The sequence below is a fragment of the Myotis myotis genome, unplaced genomic scaffold, assembly GCF_014108235.1.
Source record: "Myotis myotis isolate mMyoMyo1 unplaced genomic scaffold, mMyoMyo1.p scaffold_m19_p_9, whole genome shotgun sequence".
NCBI lineage: Eukaryota > Metazoa > Chordata > Mammalia > Chiroptera > Vespertilionidae > Myotis > Myotis myotis.
This window is the reverse complement of record NW_023416401.1, coordinates 88,478,383-88,493,793: the sequence shown is the minus strand read 5'-3', so window position 1 is coordinate 88,493,793 and position 15,411 is coordinate 88,478,383. Positions and strand designations below refer to the sequence as shown.

Here is a 15,411-nt window from a genome sequence, read left to right as displayed (position 1 = left end):
GCTGCTCCCACAGTTACTGTGAAAATTGGTAATTCTCATCTACTGACAATCTTGCTCAAATTTGATATGGGCACAGAAATCGAGAAAAAAAAGTCAATAAAAGAAGGGAATGGAAGATTAGGCTGCCCTTAATTTCAACAGAAAAATGGAAACTCATGTGTTTTTAAACCTGTGGAACCAACCAAGACTACAGAAACACCAACACCCTGGGCCACTTGCATTCTCCAGCTTGCTACAGTTCAAAGAGCTAGGGCTTTAGAGCTAGGCAGAATAATCTACACCCTGCTATCACTTGTTAGTTTCCTGAGTCTACAGCCACTAGTGTCCGTCTTAGTACAATGGAGGTGACAGTGCACTCCTCACAGGGCAGAGAACAGAAGTTGGAGGAGATAATATGTGTGCAGGCCCACAGTGTTGGACACTCCCAATAAATGTGGGCTCCTACTCTCCTGACTTCTCCTAGATAATAAGCTGAGTCAAGAGTCCAGATCAGGCTTTGCAGCCTCAGAGAGAAGCACACAGGGGGACAGCTGGTGTGGGCGCGCCATAATGAGAGAGACCGATGGATGCAGGGAATAAGAGCTTGCAGAAATGATCAGATAATGAAACACCTCATATCTTTCCAAAGAAGTGAATCATTTTCTTTCAGGTGTCAAGTGAATAGCCAAATGCATCATAATCAAAATCTGTCATGGAAAAAGCCAGCCAGGTACCCATTTCCAACAAGTAGTGGCCTCTAATGATGCAGAGCCTGCTGTGGCTCTGTCTCCCTAGATACTCAAAGGATAAACACACACGCCCACACAGCTCCTCACAAACACAAAGGCATCCTTGGATCAGAAGTTCTAATGAGCTAAAAGTTTATTCCATTTCTAAAATATATTAAAGTCAAACCCATCACTTTCATCTCCTTAATTCTGAAATTTAATTCTCAATTTGGGCACTTTACCAGCATCTTTTCAAAAGTTGGACTTTGGAAAAAATATTCCCTCTCAGACAGAAGGGGAAAAACCCATCAGACACGAACAAAACTCACACCCTGGAATATATTCCAATTTCCTTAGCCCTGTCTCCCTTAGCTTTTCACAATCAGTAAAGTGCAGTTACCAGTCATTGGAAATGACATGAGCTTAATGTCAGAAATCATTTAGCTTAAATAAGAAAATAACTCCATTTAGCTTTCTCCCACAAAGTAAAATTAAGTTTGTTTGGCCCTTTTTTATTTATTGCCGAAGGGCAAATTTCAAGGGAGTGAAATCAAACTCATTCTGAAGTCTGAAGTTACCATTGCAATTTTGCTCTAAGCATTGAGGCGCAAAGGCTGTAAGCATTAAACTAAAGAGGCATTAATTATGGAAAAACAACAGGTGAGAGAGGGACCCACTGAGCTTGGAGGGTTGGGGGGAGAAATCTACATCTTATTTTGCTACATTGCAAATACAACCTTTAAGAAATCCCACTGGCTCCAGGGGGCCTCTTTAGTCCACCCTTCCAGCCTCCAATCTCAGGACTTACCAGATACATTAATCGCAGCCCCTGCATCAATGATCCCACTGTTGGGCCTCACGCAGTACCTACGTGGTGCTGTGGTCTTCACTTTGAAACACACGTTTCGGTCTGTTGGGTTGCCAAGCTTTAGGTTGGTGGTGACAACATCAGTGAAGGGACCTACGGAATGAGAGACAGAGACTGATTGGGGATCTCAGGAGGAAAGTCTAGAAGACTGATTTACAGTCTGAGGTTGGAAGGGATAATGGAATATGGTTAAGGGAAGATTTGAGATCCAAAACTCTCTCACTATCATAAATACAGATGAGCCGAGGTTAGTGCATTAACAGTAGCAGGTAAAATTCACATGTTCTCACCTTGCCACCAGGCATCTGGTGAGCATTCCAACATCCCTCACAACTTTATGCTTATTGCTGTTTTACAGATGAGAAAACTGAGGCTTGAGAAGACACATTACTTGTCTACGTTGTAACACTAGTTAGTGATAGTTACGCTCTACAACAAGGCAGCCTGATTCCAACCAAGGCCTGCTCTTAACCTATGTTGAATACTGATTTCCACAATAACAAGAGAAAAGCTAAATGGGAGAGTGTAAAGGGCCAGACCTGTGCACAGTGATAGTCACTGGCAGAGTGTGCAGAGTGGCAAATGTAAGAAAGGCTTTGAGGTGTTAACTGTCTATAAACAATACAGTGGTACTGCCCTAGAGTCCATGATATCTGGGCTACAGCAGGTTCATAGTCCTGCTGAGCAGCCCACACCTGAAACGTCACATTCAGTTTTAACTACCCAGGCTACTGGGAAGATTGAAAGAAAGCTCAGTGCCCTGAGGGTATATTTTATTATTATTTATTCATTTTCTACTTTATTAGATTTTTTAATTAAAAAAGTAAAACATGCTTCTTAAAACAAGTCAAACAATAAAAGATGTATAAAGAGGAAGTTAATAAGCTTTCCCTTGTACCCTGAGGTAACAATATGGGAGATCTTTCCACATCATCTATGCTCATACAAACAGTACATACATACGCATGCAGGGGGAGAACATTAACAAAAATGGGATCATACTATTCACACTGCTCTGAAACTTGCTTTTTTTCCATTTACCAATCTACTATGGAAACATGACCACTGGGTTTAAGAAGTTAGGTGGGAAGTTTGAACTATGAGACCTATTAGGTCCTTTTCAAATTTATATCTTTTCACCATGTAAACCAATAACATCTGTGTTTCCTCTAGGCAAGCTCTTTACAAGGACGTAGGAGATAGGGTGGAAGGTGTGTGTGGGTGTGGTTTCACAAACTAACAAATACATAATGATGCTTTGTCAGATGTTCCCTAAGAAGACCCAACCAACACAGATGTTTGAATCTATGACTTGACAACTTTTTAATGAGACTATAAGCTTGTGAAGATAAAGATAATACTGTTCCCGGTTTCTCTCTCTGGCACTGTGCCGGGCATCTAGGAAAGGTGTGTGTGTGTGTGTGTGTGTGTGTGTGCGCGCACGCGCACACACATACACACACACACACACACACAGATATACAGAGATTCCTTCACCAAAGGGAAAACTACTTCATAGATTACCACTAGCAAAATTAAAATCTTAGGCTGCTTTCTCTGCACTAGAGGTGCTCAGGGTATGAAAAATCAATCTGGTATGGGCTCAACCTAAATATAAATTAAGAAATCAATAATGATAGAAAGGAAAAAAGGAAGAGAAACTCAATTCCAAAATTAAATAAACTACAGTTGGTTCTACTATAAAGCTTATTTTGAAACCGTGAATTTGTTCCAATGTGATTGATGTGCATATTAGGGGGACAATCTGAGCATAAAATGAATTCCACATTTGCTTATGCGTGATTTTGTCTGCAAGAAACGCTAGGTGAACACAGAAAATTGCACCCTGCTGAACCATGTCGCACAGAAATACACACCTCCGACACACCTTAACCACCTACCGATGCCTCAGTCCACCTTCTGGGTTAGGAACCATGTCCATCACACCTGGTGTTCCCATAGTCCCCTCGATAGCAAATGACCCTCCTTCCTCAGATGCCCACTTCCATGGGTAAACATCAGGTCTTTTGAGGTAAAGTGCCATACTTAACTGTAATATTTCTGTATTTCCTACCCATTTAATGTGTGCAAAACTGTGCTACTGCTTTTATTAGTTTCGTGTGTGTGTGTGTGTGTGTGTGTGTGTGTGTGTCTGTGTGTACACAACAAAGTTCCTGAATATTACGCACCTAACTTCATTTCCCCCTTGCAAGTCCTGTGGTTTTTTACTGTGCTACTTGCAGAGTATGGTGATTTTTAGGGATGCAAGTGTCATTAAAATAGAACCAGCTTGCCCTGGCTAGCGTGGGTCAGTGGTTAGAGCGTCAGCTTGCACACCAGAGGGTTTTGGCTTCCATTCCCGTCAAGGGCAAGTACCTGGGTTGCAGGTTCTATCCCCAGCCCTGATTGGGGTTGGGGGGTGTGTACGGGGGGGGGGGGGCAAACAATCTCTCTCACTCTCTCTCCCTCCTTCCCCCTCTCTCTAAAAACAGAGAAAATGTCCTTTGGTGAGGATTGAAAAAAAAAAAAAAAAAAAAAAGAACCAACTCTATTACTGGATCTGTTGTTTTGGGGTTACTTGTACTAAACGCTATTCTCATTTCATGTGCAATGACACCTCCAAGAATGAAATGCCTAAAGAGAAGTTGTCCATTTGTTTACCTTTCTATAATAGCTGCTGCCTTCAGCCCTCCCTTTGGGAGTCAGGCTGGAAGCCGTGGGAGGGAGGCATTGGGTAAAAGCAGCTGTGGCCAGATATGCAGAAAGGCAAGAGTCCTTGATAGTGCATCTGACCTGCTGACTCCAGCACAAACAACCCTCTCTCTACATTCTAAGTCATCTCCTTATTGCAAAATAAAAGCTTACACAAGAGGGCAGGTACCCTGTGGCCCAAGAGGATTCTCAACTACCATGAGAAAAGCCAGATGCTGATAGCATTCCATCCTTGTATTAAGTTCTTAGCATTAAGGTAGAAACAGGACTTACGGTGCTGTGGCAGTGTTTGGGGATTATAGAGGCAGCGGCTCTCTGTGACTCTACCCTTCACCACTCTCTAAAGCCTGCAGTCTGACTCATAATGAAGATGGAGAGAGTCTGAGCTCCCGTGAAGGCCTCTCTACTTGCTTCGGGTGGAGATCGCTTCAGCAATGGTGAAAGAAAAAAAGAACAGCTGAACACAACTCTAGTTTTCTGGGATCAAAGAAAGCAAACACATACATGCAATCATGCCCAAATGACACACAAACCTATATAGGCACTATCACCACCTACTTACATTCCCTGCCCTCACTTAAGAATCACCAATCACAAGAACTCCATAGGCATAGCTCCAGCTCAAGTAGCCCCACAATGCTGGGGGAAAGGAGAGGAAAACAGGCAAAAATGTGTGTCTACACAAAGACTCACCTAAAAAGGGATATGCTTGCAAATGTAAAGCCTGGGGATAAAAAAAGTATTTACTGACCATTTGAAGGTGAGTTATAAACTACCATGTCTTAAAGCTCTCCAGACATAAGCTTAAAGTTACGAGTTTCAACAAAATTCTGCCTCAAGAACATGGAAGACTCTTCAGATAAAATGCGAAGAATTCATAATTGCCTACAAATATAGAACAAAAGAAACAGATTTTTCTAAGGTGGCTTAAAGTATACTGAGAGCAAAAGAAAGGGATGCTAGCAAGATTACACTGTGATGAAATTAAGAACACTTACTTGTTTTCAACTCAACTTCTATTGTCTCCTCCCCACCTTACTTCATGAAGTTGGGGAGCCTAAATTTTTAAAATACAGTTAAGTCCTTACTTTACATTAGAGACAGGTCCTACCACTTTGAGCAAGATGACACATAATGAAACCAATTTTGTCACGGGCTAATTGATATAAACAAGAGCTCAGTTCCTAAGGCATCTCATCAACATTATATCGAAACTACCTTGAACAAAACAATGCTAACTGAGGGCCTGCTGTATTTGTTTATCCCTTATATTGACCTTTTCTTCCAAGGTACTCCACAAAAAAATAAACCAATTGTAATTGTAAACACTAAACTGCTTTGGAAATCCCCTCAGTTAATCTATTACACAGCAATCTCAATAGTGTTTCAACCTATATGCATCACATAAGTAGTCTAAATTATTAAAAGGCAATATTTATAGTAATAAACAGGATAAAATAAATATCCCAGATTTCTCTTCAACACTCAATCCTATTAGGGATTTCTTGGGTTTACATAGGTAATAATTTGTAAAAATCTGGAGGGAAATATACTGAAAATATATGCAAGTGAACAACATCACTGGTAAAATAGCAAAGCCTCATGAGTAAAACTCAAGACATTTTACAAAAAACAGGTCAACCCTTCTCACTCCACCCCTGGCAATTTACTCTTAAGAATTTTATTGAAAATAAATTCTATTCAATTTGAGTAATTATAGGAAATAAACCATGTTAGCGTTCTCCTTTTCCCCTGTATTAATGAATTAGAATACACAAAAACCTCAATAAAAATGATGTAAAGGCTTATGAACATCACTCAGATTTTTACTAGTCACTTTCATTTCATAAAACTGCCATTTCCATTAAAGCATTATGTAAAAAATGGGACTTTACTATACCAACATAAATATTTATCACCAATGAATTTAAACATTGCTTGTAAAGTACAGAGTCAATTTTACAAATGACATCTCCTTTCAAAATTAGGCTTTTTTCTTTTAAGAGATGAAAAAGGTGATTAGGTATCTCTAGAACCGCAGCACATACTTTTAATCATTTTTCTTTCTAATCTTCTATTCCTTATTTCAGATGATGTTTATACAAAACTAGGAACTAAGCACCTAAAATGTGAAATGGGAGGTCAAAAAATGAAGCAACATAATTTTGGAAGAAATTAGGACTATTGATTAAATTTTAATTTTTTTTCTTTTTAACAACTGGACTAATGTTCTTTATGCTTTTTATTAGGCGTGTTCACCTGTCAAAATTCTTGGAGTTTGATAGATGCTCATGAATAGCATTAACTAACTTGAATTTGAATTCCTGGACATGATCTGAAAGGTTATTTAGATAAAGCTAAACACAGGTCCTCAACACTGTTTCATTATAACGCCTTAAGAACTTAGCTCTTGTTTATATCAATTAGCCCACAGTAAAATTGGTCATTATACATCATTTCACTTAAAAGTCACAAAACTTTCGACTTACTGTATTTCCTACACCTAGCCTTGACTTATTATCACTTTAAAGTATTTTAAGACAGTAAGAGATCTAGAATTGACCTTAGAAAGCAAACAATATACAACGTCAGCAGTAATATGCATCACATTAAAAGTGAAAAGTGGAACAGTCTTACTTACAAAAATGGAGCCTTAGAATTACAAAGTGCTGGTTTAAAGGTCAAGGAAAGAAGGTCACAATCCAGCAAACTTCTCAACAGTAAGAGTTCAGGTTCCAGATAGTGAAAATTTCATTAAAAATGGCAAGATAAACTTATCAACCAGGAAACATAAGAGCATTTTATGGAAAAAAAATATTCCATCAAATCCTTAAACATGTCACAGTCTCTGCATGGGTAAGTATTTTTCTGTAACTGTTCATTCAGACCCAAGCAGGAGGAGACTATAACAAAGCTCTTGAGTTCAGGTCCCAACAACCGTAAAAGGTACCAGTGAAAACTCCAAGTGAACTCAAAACTCATTCTTGGCCTTATCTGTGTAACCTAAAGCTATCATATCACCACATTTGTAAATAACAGGACAGAATTTTTTTAAGGGCTAAATATATAATTTTATTTTTACTCAGCAATTCAACTAGAAAGATATATATATATATATATACACACATATGAAACACAAAACCATAAAACTCATAGAAAATAACACACAAATTCTAGATAAACTTGGACTTGGCGATTACTTTTCAGATGCAACACCTAAGGAAGGCACAATCCATGAAAGAAATAATTGATAAGCTTTAATTCATTAAAATTAAAAACATCTCTCTGTAATGGATACTGTCAAGAGAATGAGAAGACAAGCAAGCCATAGGCTGGGAGAAGAAATTTGCAAAAGACATACTATGGGGTGGGGGTGGGGGTGGGCATATTTGATAAAGAACTGTCATCCAAAATATACAAAAAACTCTTAAAACTCAACAATAAGAAAACAAACAGCCCAATTTAAAAATGGGCAAATGATCTGAACAGACACCTCACCAAAGATAAACCGATGAAAAATAAAACATACAGATGAAAAAATATATACAAATGAAAGATGGTTAACATACCATTAGGAAGTTGCAAATAGAAACAGCAATGAAACAATGAGATACCAATACACACTTATTAGAATAGCCAAAATCGCAGTGGCCAGTGTTGTTCAGTTGGTTGGGACAACGTCCCATGCACCAAAAGGTGGTAAGTTCGATTCCCAGTCAGGGCACATACTCAGGTTTCAGGTTCAACCCCTGGTTAGGGCAAACGTGAGGCAACTAATGTTTTTCTTTCACATTGATGTCTCTCTCTCTTCCCTCCTCCCTCTAAAATCAATAATAATAATAATCCTATTTAATAAAAGCCTAATATGCAAACTGTCCCCATGACTTGGAGTTCAACCAGGGGTTGGGGCCAGCCGACCCTGGCCGGCAGCCGCTAGGGAGCCTACCCGTGCACTAATTTTGTGCACTGGGCCTTTAGTAATAAAATAAAAAGAATAGCCAAAACCTAAAACACTGAACATTAAACCCTGGCAAGGATGTGGAACAGGAGCTCTTATCCATTGTAGGTGGGCATGCGAAATGGTACAGACACTTTGGAAGACAGTTTGTTTCTTTACAAAAACACATACTCTTACCATACAATTCAGCAATCAATCTCACTCCTTGATATTTACCCAAAAGAATTGAAAAAACATGTCCACACAAAAACCTGCACATGAATGTTTATAGCAACTTTATTCATACTACCAAAATGTGGAAGCAACCAAGATGTCCTTCAGTAGTTGAATGGATAAACTGTGGTACATCCAAACAATGGGATATCATTAAGCACTAAAATAAGCTACCATGTTCAGACTTGAGGAATATTAAATGCATATTACTAAAATTAAAAAGCCAATCTGAAAAAGGCTACATCCTGTATAACTACAATTATATAACATTCTAGAAAAGGCAGGGTTGAGGGGAGGGAGAAATAAATAGGCAGGCAGTGAATCTATTCTGCATGATATTATAATGTCAAAACCAACAGAATGTATGACAGCAATACTGAACCCAAATGTAGACTAGGAATTTGGGGTTATAATGATGTGTCAATGTAGATTTATCGATTGTAAAAAAAAATATATCAGTCTAGTGCTAGATGTTGACAGTGCATGTATGGGGCCAGGGGCATATAGGAACTCTCTATACTTTCTACTGGGTCTTGTTGTGAACCTAAAACTGCTATTAAAAGAAACTTTTTTTTTTAAGAGGAAGAAAAAAGTATCTGGCCTTCATATTAGTTATATTTTGGTAGCACCCCCAACATTTTAAGTATATATATGTATGTATGTGTATATATATATATATATATATATATATATATATATATATATAAAAATGAGTAAGTAAAAATATATAAAATGAATAAAGATGTTTTGTTTTGCAAAGAGATTGATTTTCTCTTTTTTTAGAGTTCATTAAATTCTGGTGTTAGAAACACATACCCTTCCTTTGTAATATGTTTCCTGATGCAGCTACAGTATTTTAAAACTCAAACTATATGTGTTACCAAATACGTTATATAGCAATTTGATATATAATCTATCAGGTCTCAGCTTTCCAGATATAAACTTAAAGTTATTATCTCCACAACAGGTTTTTTTTTCATTCTGCATAAAATGAGCTGTATTTTATACTCTTGCAAACAAAATTTAGGTACAATATCTCTCCTTTCTTCAAACCTTCCAAAAAACAAGTTAACCATATTTCACTTCAACTCTGAAAAGATTACCTTCTGAGAAGGTAATAATCTGTCTCCAGAAGCCTAGGGCTGATGATGGATTTTGTTAAGACAATAAAATTATGCTTGAGGTTTCAATACAGTAGGCTCTGTGCACGGGAAAAGTATATTAAAATGGGGGAAATGGACAGTATAAAGTAAAATCTGTTGAATATCTTATAGATGTCTTTAAAATTTATCCTTTGGCAGTCTATTTTCATTAAAGGTATCCTACTGCTTCCTGCTTTCCCTACTCATCTGCAATGCACCAACCCTCACATTGCTTCTTTTCTTGTTTATGTAAGTATTCCCCTTCCAGAATAAAAACTCCATGAACAGATACTTTTCTGTCCCTCTTGTTCAATATTGATGATCAGCATCCAGAACACTCCCAAACAAAGAGCAGGTGCTCAGTAAATTGGATGAATGAACGAAAGGATGGCCATGACATCCTTCTATTTTGAGCAATGGTTTTCTTCTTCCTGATGCATCCTCCTGCATGCACAACCGGTTGGTTCTGGGTGAATGATCTCTGAGACAACTGTTGCCCCCTCACCAGCATTATCATCCTTTTCATCTTCAGCACAGGACTTAGGATCAACTCCTATTTCATTTGTTCCCATCTAGAGTAAACTTTCACACGAGAAACTATTCCTATCCCATTCTTCCCTGGATGCCCAGAGCCTAGAACAGTACAACTGTTCCATAACAAAAGGGTGAACACCAGATTCCTGAGAGGCAACTCGATTCTGACTCTGCACGTTTCCTATGAACAGATGCCTACTCCACAACTTGGATCTAAAGTCATGGTAAATTTGTGCTGTTGTATACAGGTTGAAGGTTTTGAAAATGGTCTTTTGTGTCAATAATGTTTTTATCATTATTAGTCTATGATAATTTTGTTTAAAGTTTTCCCTCAAAAAAATGAAGAAGAAAAAAGTCATAGTAACAGAAATTCGGAGAGGGCGTGCTCTTTAAATAGCCATGAATTCAAGAGTAAAGACACTGAGAGAAGTTTTTTTAAAAATCTATTTTCTTGATTGAATTGTTAGCTCACACATTAAATCGATGCTTTAGAAACAAATAAAGCTTTGCAACCAATGTGTTTTTAATGGCAGACATTGGATTCCGATATTTCAGCAGAAAGCCTAATTGTGTAGCTCTTATTTTGAAATAACCACACATAAAGAACCCTCACACAGACATATAACTTTCCTGAAGAAATCTTAGAATGTAATGTATCCTAAATTAATAAAGCAACCTCCGTGATATCCTCAGGAGACAGCCAGCAACTGAGAAACATCACACCCATTATTATAGCAAGAAAAATCAACACCAAGAATACTCACTAATGATGCCATTAAAGGCACACTAGAAGCCAGCCTGATTGAAATAGCCTGTCCCAACCTTTCAGATTGCTTCTTCAGCTCACCAGCTTCCTAGTTCCTTTGGAGCAGAAAGAAAGAAAACTTAGTCTGTCACACAGGTGGGAAAACTAGATCACAAGGCACTCTACTGCAGCGTAAAAATCCAGTGGGTGGCCTGGCCAACATGGCTCAGTGGTTGAGCATCAACCTATCAACTAGGAGGTCATGGTTCGATTCCTGATCAGGGCACATGCCCAGGTTGCGGGCTTGATCCCCAGTGGAGGGTATGCAGGAGGCAGCTAATCAATGATTCTCTCTCATCTTTGATGTTTCTCTCTCTCTCTCTCTGAAATCAATAAAAATATTAAATAAATAAATAAACAAACAAACAAATATCCAGTGGGTGGGAAGTGCTATGAAAGACCCAAGATCAAACTCAGGAAAGCTACCCAAGAAAGACATAAAGCTAGACAGCAAAGAACAGCCAAGGTAACTAAAAGATACTTAGTTGTAGCCAAGGTAACTAAAAGATCCTTATGTTAACAGATAAGCAATTATCATTCAGAATAAAGAACTCATCCTATATAATAAAAGGCTAATATGAAAATTGTCTGAACAGCGGAACCAAACAACCGAATAACCAGTCACTATGATATGCCCTGACCACCAGGTAGCGCACGCAGAACATGGTGGGCGTCAGCAGCAGTGGGATGGTGGAGCAGGTGAGTGGGGGTGCCAGACCAAGGTGGAGCACCTGTCGCTGTTGTTGGGAGAGCCTCTGGTGGTTACTAAAAATATTTTGCTCCCACACACTGTGATCCCACCTGGCACTCATACCTGCTGCCGGTGCCAGCCCCATTTGCACCCACTGCCGGCACTGGAGCCGCCACTCATACCCGCTGTCAGCGCCAGGCACCAGCCAAGATTGCTCGGCACCGTCAGCAGGTGTGAGTGGCGGCTGCCGGCCCCGATCGCCCTTTAGGGCTTCTCCACCTCCCCCTGCTCCTGAGGGGTGATCAGGACCAGCAGCTGCCTCTCACACCCACTGCCGGTGCCAGCCCCCCTCACATCTGCAGCCAGTGCTGGAGCCGCCCCTGGAACCTGCTGCTGGCGCCGGTCCCAATCGCTCTGCGCCATCAGTGCGTAGGAGCTGCAGTGGTGGAGTGGGGCTGCCAGTAGACAGGAGACTGGGGGCTGCAGCTGGAAGGGTCCGGGCAGGGGCGTGGAGGATGGGCCAAGACCTGCCCCTGTGCCCACCGCGGCTTCACGGCCCACAGTTCCTTTTAAGGTGCACGAATTCATGCACGGGGCCCCTAGTTAATAATAAGTGTGCTAAATTCTTATGAAGTACTATATAGCTGAAAAGAATGAATTAGATCTATATTTCAAAAATAGATGAGTCTCAGAAACATGTTAAGTGATGCATACTAGTATGCCAAAATATTGCATTAATTAATATATTAAAAAAAAAAGAGAGAAATAGTTCACACTAAATTCCTCTGAAGGGTAAAAAAGAGTGGCATGAAGGGGCAGGAGGGCAGACATGTCTTTACATTCTCAGTGAAGTTTATTTATTAAAGAAAGATTTAAAACAAAATATATAAGTTACTGACATTTAGTTATTCTGTATTGGGGTGTTTATTATAGTATCTGTATTTTTCGGCATTTAACGTTTTTTTCAAATAAAGAAAGCTATCTGTAGTTTACATAAGATCCAGACAATGTTCTTATTTTTAAAATATATATATTTTTATTGATTTCAGAGAGGGAGATGGAGAGAGACAGAAACATCAATGATGAGAGAAAATCATTGATTGGCTGCCTCCTGCATGCCTCACACAGGGGATGGAGCCCACAACCCGGCATGTGCTCTGTCCGGAAATCAAACCGTGACCTCCTTGTTCATAGGTCAATGCTCAACCATTGAACTAAAACGCGGTCAGGCCAGACAATGTTCTTTTTTAGAGACGCTTCTTCTTGCCCAGAACGCCTTGTATGTATAAAATACTGGGATCCTGAACTGTGCAATTGTTGAAAACCAATGTACCTACATGGGTATAGAGCAGTAGTGGTCTTATTAATTCAAGACAAATACAAACCTAAAATTTTGACCAAATCTATTATAAGAACTTTGAAGACTAAAAGACTTTACCCACCTAGAGGTAAATACTATGACTACTTTTCTTTAATGCAACCCCTTTTCTAAATAGAAAAATGGCTGAAAGTATAATACAAGGCCTGACGTTTCATACATATATCTTATCCCTTTTCAGTACAAAGACAAATGATAGTATATAGGTTAAGATTGTTTTAAGGTAACAGCATTACTGACTGGTATGAATTTTATATATCAGCTCTAAAAGGATCTTAGACTACTTAATAGACTGAATTTTTTTCAATGCACAATTTTTACCCCACTGAATTTAACAAACATCTAGTAATTTTTCTCTATTTAGATCAAAATTTGTGCAAAATTTATGATTACAGTTATCATGGAAATAAACAAAAAGATAAGCAATATTCTACTTCAAATAAAATTCTACCTAAATAGAGTGACAAAGCATGACTGGTTTTGTTATGTGTGTTTTCTTTCAGACAAAGCAGGAGTCAAGACAGACACCAGTGAGGGATATGAGTAATGAGAGAGAAAAGAGTCCCAATTTCTCAAGGCTGCAGTTGTGGTTTTAACTTGACTAAATAAATTAGCAGTTTGAGTCAAGTACATAATAAAGTCAGTATCAGTAGAAGTAAAACTGCCCCAAAATGTAAAATGCTCAGTGGAAATGACGGACAGCATATGAAAGCGCCCACACTAAAATCAACACATCCCAATTCACAGCAGATGCACAGAGTGAAGCAAAACACATGCACATTCCTCACCTCAAGGGCCCAACTTAAATTTTCAATTTGTAAACACTGAGGAATAGCGGAATTTGGTTGGCTTATCAGTTAATATGTAATCTGTTCTGGCTTCCTTTTTAGGAGAGAACCTAAGTGGTTTACTGGTGAAAAAAGGTTATCAACCAGGTCTGCAGCCCCTTGAACAAATTCAACAAGAGGCCAGGGGAAAAGAATGTGAGACCTGGATGTAAATATTTTTTTATTTTCCCTATTGTTTGCCTTTGGAAATCATACTCATTCTTCAAAGTTTTATTCAAATACCTTCTCTTTGAAATGGCTTACCCTAATCTCTCAGGACCTGTGTTCTAACAATAAACTGATTGCCACATTTGTATCTGCAACCTGACCCCCTCCCCGATCTCGACTTGCCGGTGAGGTGGACTAAACATCTCCAGTTTATCATGTCCAAACTGCACTCGAGCCCCAAACCCACTACTTCCCATCTCAGGAGGAGAAACCACCATTCACCAAAGCTTGGGCCACAAGCAGTCAGTCACCTAGTTTCCTCTCTTCCTCCCCCAACCCCACTTAACCATCAGCAAGTTCTCTCAGTTCTACCATCGGAATCGATTTGGAATCTGAGCACTTCTTACCACATTCTCCGCATGCCACCACCCTGATTCATGCCAGAGCCTCTCCTATTCTTGGCCTGGATTATTGCAGTGGCCTTACCGCTTCCACACATGGCAGCACCCACAAATTTCCCATAGCCAACTCTCCCCACACCAACCATGTTCTTTTTTTTAATATATATATATATATATTTTACTGATTTTTATAGAGAGAGGAAGAGAGAGGGATAGAGATAGAAACATTGATGAGAGAAAAACATCGTTGATCGGCTGCCTCCTGCACACCCCCCTTCTGGGGACTGAGCCCACACTGCAGGCATACGCCCTGATTGGAAATTGAACCAAGATCTCTTGGTTCCTGGGTCAATGCTCAATCACTGAGCAACACCAGCCGGGCCCAGCCATGTTCTTTTAAAAATGGATTCTTGCACAGAATCCTCCATGGCTTCCATCTCACAACAAAATCCAAAGTCTCTCCTATGACCTGCCTACCAGGAACATTCCTCCTTCCTCCCTGAGCCCATCTCCTACAGTACCACTCCATCACTCCATTGCAGGAACAATGACTTTGCTGTCCCTTAAATACTTTAAGCTCATCACCACCTTGCGGCCTTGCCCTTCCCTCTGTTTGGAATGCTGTTCCCCAAAATGTGTGCACGACTTGTAAACTCATTTTGTATAGGATCTCGGTTCAAGTATCACCTTCTCAGACACACGGCCTTCCCAATAACCCTCTTTAAGACAGAATCCACTCCCAAACCCCTTTACACTGCACCCCCCCTCCATTCGGCACCTATCAATTATCCAGCAACACAGTTATATACATTTCCTTTTTTATTTAGTACCCATCTTCCCCACACCAGATGAGCTCCATAAGGCAAAGGTTTTGTCAGTATTATCATCTCAGTCTCTCAAGTTTCTAGAAGAATCCTTGGCACACAGTAGGCATCCAATAGATAATGGATGAATGAAAGTTCCAGGTACTGTGCTAGTCCCTCAAACTAGAAATGACACTGCTGAGC

The 15,411-nt window shown here is 39.5% G+C and overlaps 1 protein-coding gene across 2 annotated transcripts in view; it reads right to left on the bottom strand.

The window, feature by feature from the left end:
* Positions 1-15,411, bottom strand: part of VAPB (VAMP associated protein B and C) — a 66,165-nt gene that overhangs the window by 26,601 nt on the left and 24,153 nt on the right. The window contains exons 1-3 of one of the 2 annotated variants that reach the window (XM_036321506.1): positions 10,899-10,995; positions 5,039-5,172; positions 1,516-1,668 (exon numbers count right to left, since the gene is read on the bottom strand). In XM_036321506.1, the coding sequence (XP_036177399.1) occupies positions 1,516-1,668; positions 5,039-5,066 (181 nt within the window). In that variant the 5' untranslated portion in view covers positions 5,067-5,172; positions 10,899-10,995. Of the gene's footprint in view, positions 1-1,515; positions 1,669-5,038; positions 5,173-10,898; positions 10,996-15,411 lie in introns of those variants that run through there. The other variant, XM_036321505.1, reaches the window with a different exon arrangement.